This window comes from Scardinius erythrophthalmus (assembly GCF_964197995.2).
Source record: "Scardinius erythrophthalmus genome assembly, contig: HAP1_SCAFFOLD_321, whole genome shotgun sequence".
Lineage (NCBI taxonomy): Eukaryota > Metazoa > Chordata > Actinopteri > Cypriniformes > Leuciscidae > Scardinius > Scardinius erythrophthalmus.
Genome location: NW_028296290.1, coordinates 553 through 20,927, shown reverse-complemented (window position 1 = coordinate 20,927; position 20,375 = coordinate 553). Strand labels below are relative to the sequence as shown.

The window sequence follows — 20,375 nt, the reverse complement described above, 5'->3', positions numbered from 1 at the left end:
CACGTGTCTCGGGTTATTCACGCTCTCTGAAACACACAGTCTGATCATCACACGCTCTGCTGGACTCTTTCAAATATCTTCTGAATATCCGGAGGATTTCCTCTGTGTTCGCTCAGGGCATGTTGTCACAGAGTTGTCAGAGTTCTTATTTTAGATTTTTAATGACAAACAACAAAACACAAAGTAAACATAAAATGGCTAGTATGTCAAAGATAACATCCAGAAATTTTAAGGCATTGTTTTAGCGTTGCCTTCAGGTAAAGGCTTTACCTGACATGATCATATTCTCAATTAATGATCGTATGAAAGCGCATCACGTGTTTTGATCTGATTTTAGTCTGTGATGTGGATCTGTGTGTCTGGGATTGTAGGACGCAGCATATAAATCCTGTGTGTGTGTGAGTGAGTCTGAGTGAGTGATTGTGTGTGTGTGTGTGTGTGTGTGTGTGTGTGTGTGTGTGTGTGTGTGTGTGTGTGTGTGTGTGAGTGAGTGAGTGAGTGAGTGAGCGAGCGAGCGTGAGCGTGAGTGTGAGTGAGTGAGTCTGAGTGAGTGAGTGTGTGAGTGTGTGTGTGAGTGAGTGTCAGAGAGTGTGTGTGTGTGTGTGTGTGTGTGTGTGTGTGAGTGAGTGAGTGAGTGAGTGAGTGAGTGAGTGAGTGAGTGAGTGAGTGAGTGAGTGAGTGAGTGAGTGAGTGAGTGAGTGAGTGAGTGAGTGAGTGAGTGAGTGAGTGAGTGAGTGAGTGAGTGAGTGAGTGAGTGAGCGAGCGTGGGTGGGTGGGTGTGAGAGTGAGTGAGTGTGTGTGAGTGAGTGAGTGAGCGAGCGAGCGAGCGTGAGAGTGAGTCTGAGTGAGTGAGTGAGTGAGCGAGCGTGAGTGTGAGTGAGTCTGAGTGAGTGAGTGAGTGAGTGTGTGTGTGTGTGAGTGAGTGAGTGAGTGAGTGTGTGTGTGTGTGTGAGTGAGTGAGTGAGTGAGTGAGTGAGTGAGTGAGTGAGCGAGCGTGAGTGTGAGAGTGAGTGTGAGTGAGTCTGAGTGAGTGAGTGAGTGTTTGTGTGTGTGAGTGAGTGAGTGAGTGAGTGAGTGAGTGAGTGAGCGAGCGTGAGAGTGAGTGAGTCTGAGTGAGTGAGTGAGTGAGTGTGTGTGTGTGTGTGTGTGTGTGTGTGTGTGTGAGAGTGTGTGTGTGTGTCACACACTGTGTGTGAGTGAGTGAGTGAGTGAGCGAGCGAGCGTGAGAGTGAGTCTGAGTGTGTGAGTGTGTGTGTGTGTGTGAGTGTGTGTGAGTGTGTGTGTGTGTGTGTGTGTGTGTGTGTGTGTGTGTGTGAGAGTGAGTGAGTGTGTGTGAGTGTGTGTGAGTGAGTAGAGGCACATTAACAGCCACTGCTTTTTTTTTTTTTTGAGCTCTTCTTCACTGCTTCAGGACATCTGTACGCTCGATATTCTTCAGTCTGTTGTTCCATTCACAGCTTCTCATGCATCCTGAATATGTTTCTTCTATTCACATGTTTTCTTGTGATTTCTCCCATCATGCTCTCGGTCAGCCGTGAGTGAGTCTTAAATATTCATGAGAAGCTTTTAAACAAGCAGCGGCTTTAGCAGCTCTCAATAATGCAGGAGAAGAGAGCAGATAATGGACAAAAACAAGAACAACGTGTGACGCTGTTAGAGAGAGAGAGAGAGAGAGAGAGAGAGAGAGAGAGAGAGATTCTGTCAATAGAAACACTGCAGGTCATTGAGGCTTTTATATGATATGAATGTAGAACGAGGTCCTGATGTCTGCATTAATGGAGCGCTCTCTCTCTCTCTCTCTCTCTCTCTCTCTGTGTGTGTAATTTCTGCACTGAACAGAATGACATAATAATGACCTGAACACACACACCATTGGTCAGCCAGAGCGTTAAACTCCGCCCCAAACACACGCCATTGGTCAGCCAGAGCGTTAAATTCCGCCCCAAACAAACACCATTGGTCAGCCAGAGCGTTAAACTCCGCCCCAAACACACGCCATTGGTCAGCCAGAGCGTTAAACTCCGCCCCAAACAAACACCATTGGTCAGCCAGAGTGTTAAACTCCGCCCCAAACACACACCATTGGTCAGCCAGAGCGTTAAACTCCGTCCCAAACACACACCATTGGTCAGCCAGAGCGTTAAACTCCACCCCAAACACACCATTGGTCAGCCAGAGTGTTAAACTCTGTCCCCAAACAAACACCATTGGTCAGCCAGAGCGTTAAACTCCACCCCAAACACACCATTGGTCAGCCAGAGCGTTAAACTCCACCCCAAACAAACACCATTGGTCAGCCAGAGCGTTAAACTCTGTCCCAAACACACACCATTGGTCAGCCAGAGCGTTAAACTCCGCCCCAAACACACACCATTGGTCAGCCAGAGCGTTAAACTCCACCCCAAACACACCATTGGTCATCCAGAGCGTTAAACTCCACCCCAAACAAACACCATTGGTCAGCCAGAGCGTTAAACTCCACCCCAAACACACCATTGGTCAGCCAGAGCGTTAAACTCCACCCCAAACAAACACCATTGGTCAGCCAGAGCGTTAAACTCTGTCCCAAACAAACACCATTGGTCAGCCAGAGCGTTAAACTCCACCCCAAACACACCATTGGTCAGCCAGAGTGTTAAACTCTGTCCCCAAACAAACACCATTGGTCAGCCAGAGCGTTAAACTCCACCCCAAACACACCATTGGTCAGCCAGAGCGTTAAACTCCACCCCAAACAAACACCATTGGTCAGCCAGAGCGTTAAACTCTGTCCCAAACACACACCATTGGTCAGCCAGAGCGTTAAACTCCACCCCAAACACACCATTGGTCAGCCAGAGCGTTAAACTCCACCCCAAACAAACACCATTGGTCAGCCAGAGCGTTAAACTCCACCCCAAACAAACACCATTGGTCAGCCAGAGCGTTAAACTCTGTCCCAAACAAACACCATTGGTCAGCCAGAGCGTTAAACTCCACCCCAAACACACCATTGGTCAGCCAGAGCGTTAAACTCCACCCCAAACAAACACCATTGGTCAGCCAGAGTGTTAAACTCTGTCCCCAAACAAACACCATTGGTCAGCCAGAGCGTTAAACTCCACCCCAAACACACCATTGGTCAGCCAGAGCGTTAAACTCCACCCCAAACAAACACCATTGGTCAGCCAGAGCGTTAAACTCCACCCCAAACACACCATTGGTCAGCCAGAGCGTTAAACTCTGTCCCAAACACACACCATTGGTCAGCCAGAGCGTTAAACTCCGCCCCAAACACACACCATTGGTCAGCCAGAGCGTTAAACTCCGCCCCAAACACACACCATTGGTCAGCCAGAGCGTTAAACTCCACCCCAAACACACCATTGGTCAGCCAGAGCGTTAAACTCTGTCCCAAACACACACCATTGGTCAGCCAGAGCGTTAAACTCCGCCCCAAACACACACCATTGGTCAGCCAGAGCGTTAAACTCCGCCCCAAACACACACCATTGGTCAGCCAGAGCGTTAAACTCCGCCCCAAACAAACACCATTGGTCAGCCAGAGCGTTAAACTCCACCCCAAACATACCATTGGTCAGCCAGAGTGTTAAACTCCACCCCAAACAAACACCATTGGTCAGCCAGAGCGTTAAACTCTGTCCCAAACACACACCATTGGTCAGCCAGAGCGTTAAACTCCGCCCCAAACACACACCATTGATCAGCCAGAGCGTTAAACTCCGCCCCAAACACACACCATTGGTCAGCCAGAGCGTTAAACTCCACCCCAAACAAACACCATTGGTCAGCCAGAGCGTTAAACTCCACCCCAAACAAACACCATTGGTCAGCCAGAGCGTTAAACTCCACCCCAAACACACACCATTGGTCAGCCAGAGTGTTAAACTCCGCCCCAAACAAACACCATTGGTCAGCCAGAGTGTTAAACTCCGCCCCAAACAAACACCATTGGTCAGCCAGAGCGTTAAACTCCACCCCAAACAAACACCATTGGTCAGCCAGAGCGTTAAACTCCGCCCCAAACACACACCATTGGTCAGCCAGAGCGTTAAACTCCGCCCCAAACACACACCATTGGTCAGCCAGAGCGTTAAACTCCGCCCCAAACAAACACCATTGGTCAGCCAGAGCGTTAAACTCTGTCCCAAACAAACACCATTGGTCAGCCAGAGCGTTAAACTCCACCCCAAACACACCATTGGTCAGCCAGAGCGTTAAACTCCGCCCCAAACAAACACCATTGGTCAGCCAGAGCGTTAAAGGTATAGCGGAGGATTTTCTTTTTCCGGGTGGGTAGTCTATACTATTGGTCCACCTAAGTGTCAATCATACTGGTGATATGTTTACGTAAGGCCGTCGTACGTGCTCGTCCCTTAGTTTTCGCTTTCTGCGCATGCGCACTTTCAGGTGTTTATGTGTGGTGGTGAGCTAGAGCTACGGTTTAAGCCATTCATTGAAGCTCGCCGTTTCACCGGGTCCTTTGAAAATGTCTGAGGGTCGCAAGAGAAAAAGTTTGTACGAACTGTATGAGAAGAAGAGAAAGGCCTCAGAAGAGAGAAACAAGATCAGAGTGTTTTTGGGAGATTGTTTCACACGATGGCGTGCGCTGAAAACACAGGTTGGGCTTCCCACTGATGCCTCAGTCGCGAAGTTTCTACTCGACAGGTAAAGTTTGGCATGCTATTTGGAGAAAAAGTGCAAATCTTCTTTTGGAAAGTAATCTTGTATGAGCGATGCCGACAGCAACTTGTAAACAGAGCATGCACGAGGAGAACCTCGCACACGTTTAATAGGCGTTCCCTCTCGGGAGCAGGTAGAGTGTTGCGCATGTGCATTTTTTCAAAAAGTGGAGAGGGCGGTTCTTATCTAAAATTCGGAAAGATCCTCCGCTATACCTTTAAACTCCACCCCAAACAAACACCATTGATCAGCCAGAGCGTTAAACTCCGCCCCAAACACACACCATTGGTCAGCCAGAGCGTTAAACTCCGCCCCAAACACACACCATTGGTCAGCCAGAGCGTTAAACTCCGCCCCAAACACACACCATTGGTCAGCCAGAGTGTTAAACTCCGCCCCAAACAAGCACCATTGGTCAGCCAGAGCGTTAAACTCCACCCCACACACACACCATTGGTCAGCCAGAGCGTTAAACTCCGCCCCAAACACACACCATTGGTCAGCCAGAGTTGATTGGAGATCAGAGATTATCCTTATGCTTTCTCTGTAGGATGATAATAGGTGTGTTGGACATCGGCTGCGGCTGGATGTAACCGATCGGCGAGAGTAGCCGCGTGCCGGCGGGAGGAGCTGCAAACGGAGACGTGAAGTCGGACACTTTCTGGTTCCCGTAGTGACCGCTCACGTGGTGTTTGCATACTTTACCACAGCTGAAGTGAAATAAATGCAATATTTGCCAAATAATAGATGTTTCAGAGACATTTTCATTCAATACTTTATGTACTGCTTCATACAGCGTCTGTTTGAACAAGAATAAAGTTCAACATAAGCTACTATCAATGAAGTGGAGTCTACGTTTTTTAATCAGTTTTATTTTGATAAACACTACACAATATAACATCGCAACTACATGAAAAGAGTGTTTACTGTTATAAAAAACTGATTTGTGAGCATTAGAGGAACTAAAGGTGGTCGAATAAACACGCAACATGTGATCGTTGTCATGCAATGGATCTGGCCAATCGTGGAACAGCTGTGTCGTCATCAGCCAATCGTGGAACAGCTGTGTCGTCATCAGCCCTCGTGCAGCCGCTCTTGAGAAGCTGCGCTGGCTGAGTTCTCCGGCTACTCTCGAATCGCTCTCGCGGTACTTTGATGGCATACGTCACAGTCACGTGGCGTCGGCGCTGGATCAAGTCGGACAAAATTTCTAACCAGCATGCACTGCTTCAAGTCAGCCGCCGATCGTTCTGCGCAGAGCAGGGGGGCAGCGTTTCATATTTTATTGAAGGTTCCCCGGGCGCCACCATTGGCTAGCGGACCCCCATCTGCTGTTAGCATTCCACTGACTCCCATTCATTTTGGCGTCACTTTGACGGCGAATAACTTTACATCTGAGGCGTTTAAAGACTCCATTTGTCCATTATTTATTTCTAAAGAAACACGAAAATGTATAAAAGGCTCCATTACCTTGTATCTTACGTTATGGCCCCGTAGAAGCAGTTTTTGTAAAAATAGGCTAACGATTGCGTCATAACCACGCGACTCTCTGACGCACAGTAGAGAGATTACCGTATGGACAGGAGCAGAAGCTCACGGGCGATCGGGGGGACGTCGAGGCAAAATGACAAAGTAATTAATCAGAATACTTAGCAAGAGTGTCTCCAGCTCCAGCTCATGGAAACCTCCTACTCACACTCTCCGTCTCTGCAAGTTTCGGAAGGGAATGATTCAGATTTCTCTCGGCACAGCTACTAGAAGACAGGAGGGTTGCTCACGTCACATCTCCGTCGTCGAGCTCAGGGTGAGTCTGCGCAGTCGCTCGACCCCCAGGAAGTCAGTGCTTCTAATTGACTTCACTTGTCTCCGTTGAAACCTATGGGGTCGCTGTGTCCATTTCTTTTACTGTCTATGGCGCAGAGCTGCATGAAGTCGAACAAGCCTAATGTGATGATGATGATGATGATGATGATGATGATGATTTGTGTGACTTTGTGTAGTAAAAGTTATAGTTTTTATTTTGAAGTAAAAAATTATACCCTTGGGGTAAGATGGGCCTCCAGGATTGGCTCAGAAGGCCTTATTTATTTGATATTATTTCATTATTTATGAAATAATTATACATTTATTATTTGATATTTCCATGAATTAGATGTGCATTTCAGACATCTTTGCTTTCATTAAAAGCTAGTTGAGTGTAATCATTCAGTTTGATTTCAGTGTTTATAAGCATTCAGTGACGTATAAGCGTCGCGCTCGCGCTCAGTGTTAAGACCCGCCCCCTTTGATCTGATTGGCTAATCTCCTCCATTCTGACAGTAGCTGCGTTTACATGGACACTTATAATCGGACTGACGGCTCAATCGGACTAAAAAACCCTCATGTAAACACCTTAATCGATCCGATTGAGCTCGATCCGAATGAAATTTCGATCCGATTGAAAGGGGTGGTTTATCCCTTTTGTAATCCGATCGAGAGAACATGTAAACACTTGATCGGATTGAAAACCGAAACTAAAAGGACTGCGCATGTGCGATGACGTTAAATAGCGTAATGACGTATGACGCGCGGAACGAGCTGTTCTTCCTGTTGAATAAAGTGTCATATTAATAAGTTTCCCGTCATTCTAAAATCCTAATTTCACTCGCGCGTCTGTGAAGTGAAGCAGGACAACGTCCCACCAGTGCTTGTTTTGGATTCTCATCCACAGACGACTGGTTTTGGCTGCGGGGAGGGGCATTTTTACTGCGTGATCAATAAGCAGCACGGCAAAACGGTTAATATGCTCTAAATTATGACCAGAGACGAATTAATATTACGTCTGCTGTTTTAAACAAATAAAGAACCAATAGATGAGAATATTTATGCGGGAAAGTCTGTATATTCGTGCAGTGTGCGCATGTCAAAACATCAGATCCGATTTGAAACTTGTGACATATAAACGCGCACATCAACCCGATTACTTTATTTATCATTCATGTAAACACCTTGTTCGGATTCATCAATCGGATTGATTTCATTCCGATTGTGTCCATGTAAACGTAGCTAGTGACGAGCGCCGTTAGACGTTGATGAGCTGAGATGAGAAAATCGGGGTTTTTTGCATTGTAGAAGTTTGAGGCACATTAATGTACAGTTATTAATAGACAGTTATTTCATTACTTTTATTATACATCACGGATACAAACAGCTAGTGCAGACCTCAACTGGTGGTGCGGACATCGAGTTTATAGACACTGAAAGGCGTTTCTGAGGTACATGTGACGTTATTGTTCTTCAGATGTTTTACTGACGGTCGAAACACTGATTTATGGATTATATGATTATAGGAGACATGATTGAGTTCAGGAAGTTGTTCTGAATCTTCTGATGTTCATTGATGTTGATTTACTGCTGTAACTAGTAGTAAAGAGGAAGAGATGATCGGTTCTTCTGTCACACACATTAAACACACACACACACACACACACACACACATTTACTGATGAAACTATCAGGATTTGAAAGCACAAGTATTATTGTGATTATTGGATGGCAGAAGCTACAAATAATGTTTAGTTTTGTTCACACATGGACTGAAACAGCAGACACAGACTAAAATATCGATTTTTAGGATTCAAGAATCTATATAGAGGTCATTAAAGTTAACGTCAATTAAAATGTATTAATCATTATTGCCAGCCCATCACTAGTGATGATGATGATGATGATGTAGTTTTAGTTTGGCAGTGATTTTCATTTCTCAGAAAGTGGGTCAGAGACACACACGCACACGCACACACACACACACACACACACACACACACACACACACACACACAGAGAGAGAGAGAGAGAGAGAGAGAGAGAGAGAGAGAGAGACAGACAGCTGTGTGGATGTTGACATCTCTGGAAATGGTTTTGTGTGGAATGAGCTCTGGGTGGAGAGAGACAGATTCCGTGAGTGTGTGTGTGTGTGTGTGTGTGTGTGTTCTGTAACTCAGAGCAGCTGTGATGCAGGAAGAGGAAATGCCTGAGAGTCTCATTTCACCAGTGCTGGATCTCATCACAGAAACACACTGAACACACCCATCACACACACACACACACACACACACACACACACACACACACACACACACACACACACACACACACACACACACACACTCATGGTGTTGTACTGAATGTTTACCATGTTCAATGATACATGCCTGAGTGTAAATGCTTACAAAATCCATCAATTATGAAATGTGGCCGAATCAGCTATACAGTGAGTGAACATGTAGTTGTCTCTATGTGTGTGTGTGTGTGTGTGTGTGTGTGTGTGTGTGTGTGTGTCTCAGGCTCTGCAGTCTGACGCTGAAGAAGCTGATCGTGCTGAAGGAGCTGGACAAGGACTTGAACTCGGTGCTCATCGCTGTGAAGATCCAGGTGAGCGTCGGCTGAAGACGCGTCTGTCTTCTGTTGTTATAAAAGACAATAGAATCACTTATATCATGTCAGTTTAATGTTGTAATATCTTTTATTTTTAGGAAATAAATAAAATAATTTGAAGACGACAAATGTTAATATGGTGAATGTTTAACATGATTTTTATGTTTATTAATTTAGCAGATGCTTTTATCCAGGAAAACAACTCGAGATTCATCTTTAAGAGGCAATACACTGAGAAGTGCCAGTAATGCAAAGTTTCAGACGTCGTTCAGAATAGAACAAGCGGGAACAGGGAGGGATTGAGGGATATCAACGGACATTTTAAATAACACATTTACATGTGAAGAATGTGTCACACACACACACACACACACACACACTGAGAGACTTGCTTAATATTGTGAAGATCCGCTGTATGCCACTGGTCCATTATTTTGCACATGTATTTAACTGCATCTATAATATTTATGTCCCTGTAAACCTTTTTTTTTTAAGTGGACTTAAATAAATTGTTAAAATGTGTGTGTGTGTGTGTGTGTGTGTGTGTGTGCAGGGCTCCAAACGAGTGCTGCGATCTAACGAGTACGTGGTTCCTCCCAGCGGCCTGATGGAGACGCAGCTGGAGCTCAGCTTCTCTCTGCAGGTACAAAACACTCAATCATTCTGCAAAAGTGCTGTGGAAATGTAAACTAATAAAAAAAATTAAAAAAAACATTTTAAACCTGTAAATCCAGCAGCTCTTATCTGCTGTATTTGCTACTTAAATCTGTTCTTTTAAAGTCCCCCTGTAGTCAATCATTTTATCCCTTAAAACTCATCTTTGATCACCAAAATTACATATTGAAAAGTTTTTTTCATTAAAAAATATTATTCACGCCTTAAAATATCTTGAATGTAACTCGACACCCTTGCCTCGTTTAGTATGCGTGGTTCTATGAATATGCAAATGAGCCCCGCCTCCACTCACTCCCTCAGCTCAGAGATCCACTGGTTGACGATCACACGTTGATCTGATTGGTTACAAGGTAGTTTGTGACGTCAGAAACACCAGCGATTTCAAAGCGTGTTTTTGAGACTGTCTTTGGTTCACTGCAGTTTTAAGGAGGAAATACTCAGCAATGCTGTCGACTTCTGAATTTACACATGGTTTGTCTTAAAGCAGATTAAAAACACCACATAGACACATAAACAACATTAAAAGCTGGATTTACACCACAGGGGGACTTTAACATTTACTGACATCCACAATAATAAGACTGAAAACCACATGACGAGTCAAAGCTCATCACAAGCTGAGAGAAATACTGATATATAGTGTCATACACACAAATACAAAACGCACACAACACTAAAATAATGCAATAAACATTAATTTAACAACATAAGATGTAATGTAAAAACATAATGTACATAACGGATAACAAAAGCCTAATAAGCAAGATTATAAGCCTTTAAATGTGAAGTGTCACACAGGGAATTCTGGGAATGTCCGTTTACGGCTTTTCACTGTAAATCATACGATTTTTACTTCCAATAATGGCACACCGCACAAAACGTAAGGTTAGATTAGAGTTTTTCTCTGTATAAAGTACATGAACTTACTATTAACCAATTAACAGGCTTTTTCTATTACAGTCTTTTACTGTTAAAATTACAATATTGCTGTTGTTAAAATACAAAAGAAGATATTTTGAGAAATGCCCTTGCAGTGAAAGTCAGTGCTGTCCAGTGTTTGATCCCCGACGGTTTCTCATCTTATATTCTTTTACAGAAGAAATAAAGTAATGTTTGAGCGACACGAGGGCGGGTAAATGATGACAGAATGATCATTTCTGGGTGAACCGTCATTAGTTGTGTCTCGGTTCGTGTCAGTCTGCTGTTCCCATGTGTCCTCTGGTGTGTTTCTGTCAGTATTCTCACTTCCTGAAGAGAGACGCCAACCGCCTGCAGATCATGCTCCAGAGAAGAAAGCGCTACAAGAACAGGACGATTCTGGGCTTCAAGACTCTCGCAGTCGGAGTCATCGACATGGCGGAGGTACGGCCGTTCTCACGAGAGCAGACACTGTATTAGCGTCCACACACACCAGCTGGTCATCAGTCATCTGCTGCTTTAAATGGGCAAGCGTTAAAGCGAGATGGACTCTGATTGGCTGCCAGTGTTTTTATCGTTCATCAGCTGGAAACGTTAGGAAACAGTTCGAAAACTTCCTTGTTAATACGGTCTACTCTATAACGTCTTCTCTATCACTTAGTACAAATACATTATCGTTTAGGTGGAGGCTTTACATTTTTTGCATGTACGTGTCAAGTGTGGGTGTGGTGAAAGTAGTGAGGACTCAGGTGCAGAGTTGATGGGCTTTTAATGATAAAAACATAAAACAAAACAGACAACAAAACTCCCCCGAGGGGGAAGAGAAGACTTGACTCAAAACATGACATGAAAGCACACGGCCGATGCTAACACGAACCGCGTGCTACACAGAACACAACACCACACGCGGGCAGAAGAGCGTACGGCCCGAGCGAACTCGAAACCGCACACTTACACAACAAGACAGAGCGCACGAGAACGAGCGTAAGCTCATCCTACACAAACACGCGGAGTGGAGGATGGATACCCGACCCGAGCCCGACGGGAACTGGCGGTACACGACGGTCCGGGCCGGGTTCGGACGGATATTTAGAAATGAGGTTCGGGTCGGGCTCGGTCACATCAGCGCGATAAGGCATTGAACATTCTAAATTTAAAACAGCTTATTATGTAGGTAGCCAATGTGCCTGATGCTTTCACTTGATGCAAACGTTCGTTTTTGTGATTAAAATACATGTAAAATATTACCATAACTTCTGTCTTCCTGTGTGTGGAAATTTGTTTATCTAGCCGTGACAACGAAACACGTGTGTGTGCGTCTGTGTTAAGTGCGCTTGTTGCTCCGTGCGCGCTGATGCACTCGTCCTGTTGACATTTCCGAATGCCTTCCTACAGTTGCTTAATAAAAGCGGGCTTTCCACACAAACAAACGCACATGTGTCATTAGTACGAGAAGAAAATGGGATTTTAACTGTCGGACGCGGGCCGGGCTCGGACAGAAAATTTGGCCCGATCCGCACTCTAATGTCCGAATCCCGTCACAGAACCGAAACCAAACTAGACTGACGTGCCGGGATCCAAACACCGGGATCCAAACACCGGGATCCAAACACCGGGATCCAAACACCGGGATCCAAACACCGGGATCCAAACACCGGGATCCAAACACCGGGATCCAAACACCGCGCCCCGCACATGGAACACGGCACATAGACGAGACAGCGCACACACACACGAAGACATGACAAAACAGGAGTCCTCTGTCACAGAACCAAGAAATACACTAGACAGAAGTGACAGAACCCTGACCATTATTATGTAGTGACAGAACCCTGACCGTATGTTTGTAACAGACGCGTGTGATGTGAGTTTGAGACTGAGACGTTGAGTGTGTGATCAGGTGTTGCAGCATCCCACAGACGGCGGGCACATTCTGGCGCTCCACATGAAGGAGGCGCCGGCTCGCGTGGCGGAGATCAGTGTGTTCTCACTGTCCAGCCAACCCATCGACCACGAGTACGGCAGCGCTCCGACCCGAGCCAAGACCAAAGCCTCCGGTACACACACACACACACACACACACACACTGTGATATCTCTTCAGCTGAGCTCCTTCTTTCAGGTTTATTTGATGATCGCTAGCAGTGAAACCAGGACTATTGGGATGATGTGAATGTGGACATGAAGCCTGAGATGTGCTGATCTGTTCGTCTGGCATTACACTATTAATAACACACAACGTCAGATGTCCAGATCAGGACACGATCATCACTGAAAGATGCCGAGAGGAGGGTCGAGTTACAGGTGTGCTCATGTGTGACCTCTGACCTATGTGTGTGTGTGTGTGTTTCTCAGACCGTTCTCCTGATATGGATAATTACTCGGAGGATGATGATGACAGTTATTCATCAGGGCAGGAGGGCAGTGATGATGCTGTGAACGGACAGGTGAGGGTCATTGTGATGAGGTCACGTCACCAGCGTCGGTGTCATCATCACAGCGGCATCACATCAGTTCAATATCACATGTTGATTCTAAAACAGTGCAATACCCAATAAACTGTGTATACTTTTATTTAACAAATCCTGACCCTCTATCATGTGCCTTCCCTCGCATACTTGTATATACTGTAGATTGTACATACATATTTAGTCTATGTTTATATCATCTATGTTCTGTGTACTACAAATGCATTGTGTTTAATCATGTGTGGCAATAAATCTGATTCTGATTTCTACTTCCTGTTTTGTAGGATTTGTATGATGAAGATGACGACATACGAAAGCCAAAAAAACCCAGACGGAAAATGATCCGAACTGTTTCCCTGACACGAGTGAGGAGCGCTGTCTCTCTCTCTCTATCTGTCTGTCTGTGTCTCTCTATCTGTCTGTCTGTGTCTCTCTATCTGTCTGTCTGTGTCTCTCTATCTGTCTGTGTCTCTCTATCTGTCTGTCTGTGTCTCTCTATCTGTCTGTCTCTCTCTCTCTATCTGTCTGTCTGTGTCTCTCTATCTGTCTGTCTGTGTCTCTCTATCTGTCTGTGTCTCTCTATCTGTCTGTCTGTGTCTCTCTATCTGTCTGTCTGTGTCTCTCTATCTGTCTGTCTGTGTCTCTCTATCTGTCTCTCTATCTGTCTCTCTATCTGTCTGTCTGTGTCTCTCTATCTGTCTGTCTGTGTCTCTATCTGTCTGTGTCTCTCTATCTGTCTGTCTGTGTCTCTCTATCTGTCTGTCTCTCTCTCTCTATCTGTCTGTCTGTGTCTCTCTATCTGTCTGTCTGTGTCTCTCTATCTGTCTGTGTCTCTCTATCTGTCTGTCTGTGTCTCTCTATCTGTCTGTCTGTGTCTCTCTATCTGTCTGTCTGTGTCTCTCTATCTGTCTCTCTATCTGTCTCTCTATCTGTCTCTCTATCTGTCTGTCTGTGTCTCTCTGTCTGTCTGTCTGTGTCTCTCTATCTGTCTGTCTGTGTCTCTCTATCTGTCTGTGTCTCTCTATCTGTCTGTCTGTGTCTCTCTATCTGTCTCTCTATCTGTGTCTCTCTATCTGTGTCTCTCTGTCTGTGTCTCTCTATCTGTCTGTCTGTGTCTCTCTATCTGTCTGTCTGTGTCTCTCTATCTGTCTGTCTGTGTCTCTCTATCTGTCTGTCTGTGTCTCTCTATCTGTCTGTCTGTGTCTCTCTATCTGTCTGTCTGTGTCTCTCTATCTGTCTGTGTCTCTCTATCTGTCTGTCTGTGTCTCTCTATCTGTCTGTCTGTGTCTCTCTATCTGTCTGTCTGTGTCTCTCTATCTGTCTCTCTATCTGTCTGTCTGTGTCTCTCTGTCTGTCTGTCTGTGTCTCTCTATCTGTCTGTCTGTGTCTCTCTATCTGTCTGTGTCTCTCTATCTGTCTGTCTGTGTCTCTCTATCTGTCTCTCTATCTGTCTCTCTATCTGTCTCTCTATCTGTCTGTCTGTGTCTCTCTGTCTGTGTCTCTCTATCTGTGTCTCTCTCTATCTGTGTCTCTCTATCTGTCTGTGTCTCTCTATCTGTCTGTCTGTGTCTCTCTATCTGTCTGTCTGTGTCTCTCTATCTGTCTGTCTGTGTCTCTCTATCTGTCTGTCTCTCTCTCTATCTGTCTGTCTGTGTCTCTCTGTCTGTGTCTCTCTATCTGTGTCTCTCTCTATCTGTGTCTCTCTATCTGTCTCTCTATCTGTCTCTCTGTCTGTCTGTCTCTCTCTATCTGTGTCTCTCTATCTGTGTCTCTCTCTATCTGTGTCTCTCTATCTGTGTCTCTCTCTATCTGTGTCTCTCTATCTGTCTCTCTATCTGTCTCTCTGTCTGTCTGTCTCTCTCTATCTGTGTCTCTCTATCTGTGTCTCTCTCTATCTGTGTCTCTCTATCTGTCTCTCTATCTGTCTCTCTGTCTGTCTGTCTCTCTCTATCTGTGTCTCTCTATCTGTGTCTCTCTCTATCTGTGTCTCTCTATCTGTGTCTCTCTCTATCTGTGTCTCTCTATCTGTCTCTCTATCTGTCTCTCTGTCTGTCTGTCTCTCTCTATCTGTGTCTCTCTATCTGTGTCTCTCTCTATCTGTGTCTCTCTATTCAATTCAATTCAATTCAAAATTGCTTTATTGGCATGACTGTACATGTTACAATATTGCCAAAGCTTGGAACACATAGAATAATTATACAGTATAAAATTATAAAGTACAAAAAAATAGAATATTATAACATAACTTAAATCTAAATGAACAACTTAAATTAATTGTACAAATTAACAGTGAAACAAATTATAATATCTCTATCTGTCTCTCTATCTGTGTCTCTCTATCTGTGTCTCTCTGTCTGTGTCTCTCTATCTGTCTGTCTGTGTCTCTCTATCTGTCTGTCTGTGTCTCTATCTGTCTGTGTCTCTCTATCTGTCTGTCTGTGTCTCTCTATCTGTCTGTCTGTGTCTCTCTATCTGTCTGTCTGTGTCTCTCTATCTGTCTGTGTCTCTCTATCTGTCTGTCTGTGTCTCTCTATCTGTCTGTCTGTGTCTCTCTATCTGTCTGTCTGTGTCTCTCTATCTGTCTCTCTATCTGTCTGTCTGTGTCTCTCTATCTGTCTCTCTATCTGTCTGTCTGTGTCTCTCTATCTGTCTGTGTCTCTCTATCTGTCTGTCTGTGTCTCTCTATCTGTCTGTCTGTCTGTCTGTCTCTCTATCTGTCTGTCTGTGTCTCTCTATCTGTCTCTCTATCTGTCTGTCTGTGTCTCTCTATCTGTCTCTCTATCTGTCTGTCTGTGTCTCTCTGTCTGTCTGTCTGTGTCTCTCTATCTGTCTGTCTGTGTCTCTCTATCTGTCTGTCTGTGTCTCTCTATCTGTCTGTCTGTGTCTCTCTATCTGTCTCTCTATCTGTCTGTCTGTGTCTCTCTATCTGTCTCTCTATCTGTCTCTCTATCTGTCTGTCTGTGTCTCTCTATCTGTCTGTGTCTCTCTATCTGTCTGTCTGTGTCTCTCTATCTGTCTGTCTGTCTGTCTGTCTCTCTATCTGTCTGTCTGTGTCTCTCTATCTGTCTCTCTATCTGTCTGTCTGTGTCTCTCTATCTGTCTCTCTATCTGTCTGTCTGTGTCTCTCTGTCTGTCTGTCTGTGTCTCTCTATCTGTCTGTCTGTGTCTCTCTATCTGTCTGTGTCTCTCTATCTGTCTGTCTGTGTCTCTCTATCTGTCTCTCTATCTGTCTCTCTATCTGTCTCTCTATCTGTCTGTCTGTGTCTCTCTGTCTGTGTCTCTCTATCTGTGTCTCTCTCTATCTGTGTCTCTCTATCTGTCTGTCTGTGTCTCTCTATCTGTCTGTCTGTGTCTCTCTATCTGTCTGTCTGTGTCTCTCTATCTGTCTGTCTCTCTCTCTATCTGTCTGTCTGTGTCTCTCTGTCTGTGTCTCTCTATCTGTGTCTCTCTCTATCTGTGTCTCTCTATCTGTCTCTCTATCTGTCTCTCTGTCTGTCTGTCTCTCTCTATCTGTGTCTCTCTATCTGTGTCTCTCTCTATCTGTGTCTCTCTATCTGTGTCTCTCTCTATCTGTGTCTCTCTATCTGTCTCTCTATCTGTCTCTCTGTCTGTCTGTCTCTCTCTATCTGTGTCTCTCTATCTGTGTCTCTCTCTATCTGTGTCTCTCTATCTGTCTCTCTATCTGTCTCTCTGTCTGTCTGTCTCTCTCTATCTGTGTCTCTCTGTCTGTGTCTCTCTCTATCTGTGTCTCTCTATCTGTGTCTCTCTATCTGTCTCTCTATCTGTCTGTCTGTCTGTCAATTTAATTTTTTTCAATTTTTAATTTCATGTTGCTTTATTGGCATGACAAAAAAAAAATGCATCTGTGTTGCCAAAGCATAAGAACAAACATATATAAACAACAACAAGAAGTTAATACATCTGATATAGTAATACAAGTAAACAGGATAGTTATGATATAGATGCAGATACTAAACACATTCTGTGCATGTCCCTCAAAGGGTACATTGAAACAATAATATATATATATTCTGTCTCTCTCTCTATCTGTCTGTCTGTGTCTCTCTCTCTATCTGTCTGTCTGTGTCTCTCTCTCTATCTGTCTGTCTGTGTCTCTCTCTCTATCTGTCTCTCTGTCTGTCTCTCTCTCTCTCTATCTGTCTGTCTCTGTGTAACCATGATTCTGAGCTGGAGTTATTGTGTCTCTTCATTCACAGCAACCCAACTTCAAGCAGAAGTTTGTGGCTTTACTGAAGAGGTTCAAAGTTACAGATGAGGTGAGTGTGTGTGTCGACCCGTCACAGATGAGGTGAGTGTGTGTGTCGACCCGTCACAGATGAGGTGAGTGTGTGTGTCGACCCGTCACAGATGAGGTGAGTGTGTGTGTCGACCCGTCGGCTCTCAGGGGTTTCACACCGTTCGCTGCGCTCCGAACCCCAGTGTGTTTGTTCCTGCTGTGTGTCCACAACCCTACTATGGATAGATGATGTAGTTGCATGTAAACGTACAGTTTTGTAGTTTTCTCTACTAATGTGTGTGTGATGTGTGCGATGTGTGCGATGTGTGCAGGTTCTGGACTCGGACCCGGTGGACCCGGCGCAGGAGGTGGAGGAGGACCTGGACCTGCTGTACGACAGTCTGGAGGGCTATCAGGGCTACCAGAGCGACAGCGGCCCGGAGCTGGAGGACAGCGAGAGCCTCCTGAGCACGCCCAAACCCAAACTCAGGTATCCCAGCATCCTCTGCTTCTCAGCAGCTGTTGGTGTTGTTCAGATCAGCCGCGCTGGAGCTGAGTGAGTGTGTGTTTGTGCGTTTCAGGCCGTTTTTTGAGGGAATGTCTCACTCCAGTTCTCAGACAGAGATCGGAAGCGTTCACAGTCACAATCAACACCGAGACGCAGCGTTCAACACGGTGAGATATACACACACACACACAGACACACACACACGCATCTCTCTCTCTAACATATCACATCCTTTGTTGTGTTCAGATGATTATAATGACTACACACAAACACAAACCCTCAGTCTAAGGGAAGAACACACATGGAGTGTGATTAGAGAGCAGTGAGTTGATTAATAAAGCACATCTCTATTACAGCTTGTAAATGCATAAACAAAACATAACGTATAATAGTCCAGGCCTGGTCCTCTCTCGCCCTGCACTGTCAGTGCTCCTCCAGAGAAACTCGTCCTGCTCGCCACAAGGACATTTACAACAGCCATAGAATAAAATAAAACTGTAATTATGCCTCTTCTGGACTCATTTACCAGCAGAACGGAGACTTGCAGGTTCATTCCAGAACCCGAGAAACGCTCTTTATATAGCAGAGGCTCCAGTAAATAATCAGGCTGATCTCATCACATGTTTATGAATGTGGATCGAATATAATCCTAGTGTGTACTGGATTACACACACACACACACACACACACACACACACACCAAACGGGCCATGGGGCATCGGATGTTTGGGGGTTTATGGGTATTTTTAGGGCCTGACATCAGATCTGTGTGTGTTCCTGATCCGTCACTGGAATCACAAACATCTGAGAGGGAGACGCGGCACATTTAGAAACATTCCGCTGGAGATTAAAAACACACTCGACCCGCCGTCAGTCGCAGAGGAGAGTGTGTGCAGCATTTACAAACCCACCCACCCACACACACACACACTTCGCGAAATGCAAGTAACTTTGTGGTCGGATCTCGCTAATCTAGAATGTGGACTTGGTTTGAAGTCGCTTCATTACTCATAGGTGTGGTTTGGGCGTAACGTGAAATAAACCAATCAGAGCGTCATCTCACATTCCCTTTAAGAGCAGGCGCGCTTGTTCCATGGCGGATTGCTATTATAACGGCGGATTTGCCAGGAGCGGTTCACCGCCGAGGAGACCGACGTTCTCGTCAGGGCCGTAAAACACAGAGAAGTGACATTGGGGATGGAGAAACAGGCGTATAATAATTTGGGTAAATGTGTAAAGTAGATTTATGCATATTTATTCACAACTTCATGGACACAACAATGATTTCCCTCGTGTGGAATATTTTTCCTTGTAATAATATATGGTTTTCTAAAAATGAGAACTGCTGTTTCTGTGTAGATGAGAGAATTAAAGTGTGTGTGCGTTGTGCTCACGCTACATTATGGCCAAGCATGCGCCCTTAAAACAGCATCTGAACGCGCCGCTGACTTTAGACGAGGTTTCTCCTGGTCAGAGGCGGGATTGTTTTCTGAAACTGCAAAATAGCACCAGGGAACGTTTGCGCCGGAACACGCCTCCTCTCTTCGCTGAACCGCCCCCGGGAGCGCAAGTTCATTCCCTAATTTACCGACGTGCGTCTGTGGAGGGAAGAGGCCGCTGTGCGTCGGGTGAGAAATAGGAATGACACATGCGTCGCTGTACAAAGTCAATTGCGCTGGGAGCGAGATAGGGCCCTGAGTGTTTGATAAGTGAGATCTGTGATTGTAGTTCCCAAAAGTAGTGCTTGAAAAGTCTTGGAATGTGATTGTACAGTATCTGTAGGAACACTGACATCATCACACATAACTCTGTGCTGTTGACTTCCTGTTCAGGGTTGTGACTTCCTGTCTGTGGAGAGGAGTGTGACGGGCTCGCGGCAGCAGGAGGACAGCGGGAACGACACCAGCGCCGGGGTCAGAGTTCAGCCGCACACACACACACACACACACACACGCACACACACACGCACACACACACACACACACACACACACACACACACACACACACACATAGCAATGTAGCACATGTAGCACATCAACAATTCTGCTAAACTTTCATCAAACTATGACACTGAATTGTGCAACTTTAAAATAATACTTCAGAGGGAGCAGTGCATTCTTCCAAAAACAGGATGTTAAAAGTTCCCAGGTTTTGTAAATATTTATTTCTGTTCTTAGGAACATGATTATGTATGAAGCCGTGATGATGATTGAGGTGTTCGGTGATGTAAACTCGTCGTGTTCTCCTGCTGGATCTCAGGCTGGCTCAACTCTAGTTATCTCAGCATCGTCTCTGACGGCCATCACTGGGGCGGTTATCTGAACACTTGTTTTATTGAGATGTAACAAATTATGGAAGCATGTTACAACAATATTATAAATTAAAATAGATATATCTCTTTTACATTATATTAATAATAAAAATTTAATAATAAAAAAATAATCATAAAAAGGCACAGGTCATGTTAGC

At 45.0% G+C, this 20,375-nt stretch overlaps 1 protein-coding gene across 1 annotated transcript in view; it reads left to right on the top strand.

The window, feature by feature from the left end:
* Nucleotides 1-20,116, top strand: part of LOC308686491 (phosphofurin acidic cluster sorting protein 2-like) — a 35,192-nt gene extending 15,076 nt beyond the window's left edge. The window contains exons 2-12 of the mRNA XM_081394917.1: nucleotides 9,009-9,096; nucleotides 9,653-9,742; nucleotides 11,011-11,136; nucleotides 12,593-12,749; nucleotides 13,047-13,138; nucleotides 13,444-13,524; nucleotides 17,377-17,436; nucleotides 17,729-17,886; nucleotides 17,978-18,071; nucleotides 19,737-19,817; nucleotides 20,084-20,116. Of these exons, the coding sequence (XP_081251043.1) occupies nucleotides 9,009-9,096; nucleotides 9,653-9,742; nucleotides 11,011-11,136; nucleotides 12,593-12,749; nucleotides 13,047-13,138; nucleotides 13,444-13,524; nucleotides 17,377-17,436; nucleotides 17,729-17,886; nucleotides 17,978-18,071; nucleotides 19,737-19,817; nucleotides 20,084-20,101 (1,045 nt within the window). The 3' untranslated portion in view covers nucleotides 20,102-20,116. The remainder of the gene's footprint in view (nucleotides 1-9,008; nucleotides 9,097-9,652; nucleotides 9,743-11,010; nucleotides 11,137-12,592; nucleotides 12,750-13,046; nucleotides 13,139-13,443; nucleotides 13,525-17,376; nucleotides 17,437-17,728; nucleotides 17,887-17,977; nucleotides 18,072-19,736; nucleotides 19,818-20,083) is intronic.
* The last annotated feature ends 259 nt before the right edge of the window (nucleotides 20,117-20,375 follow it).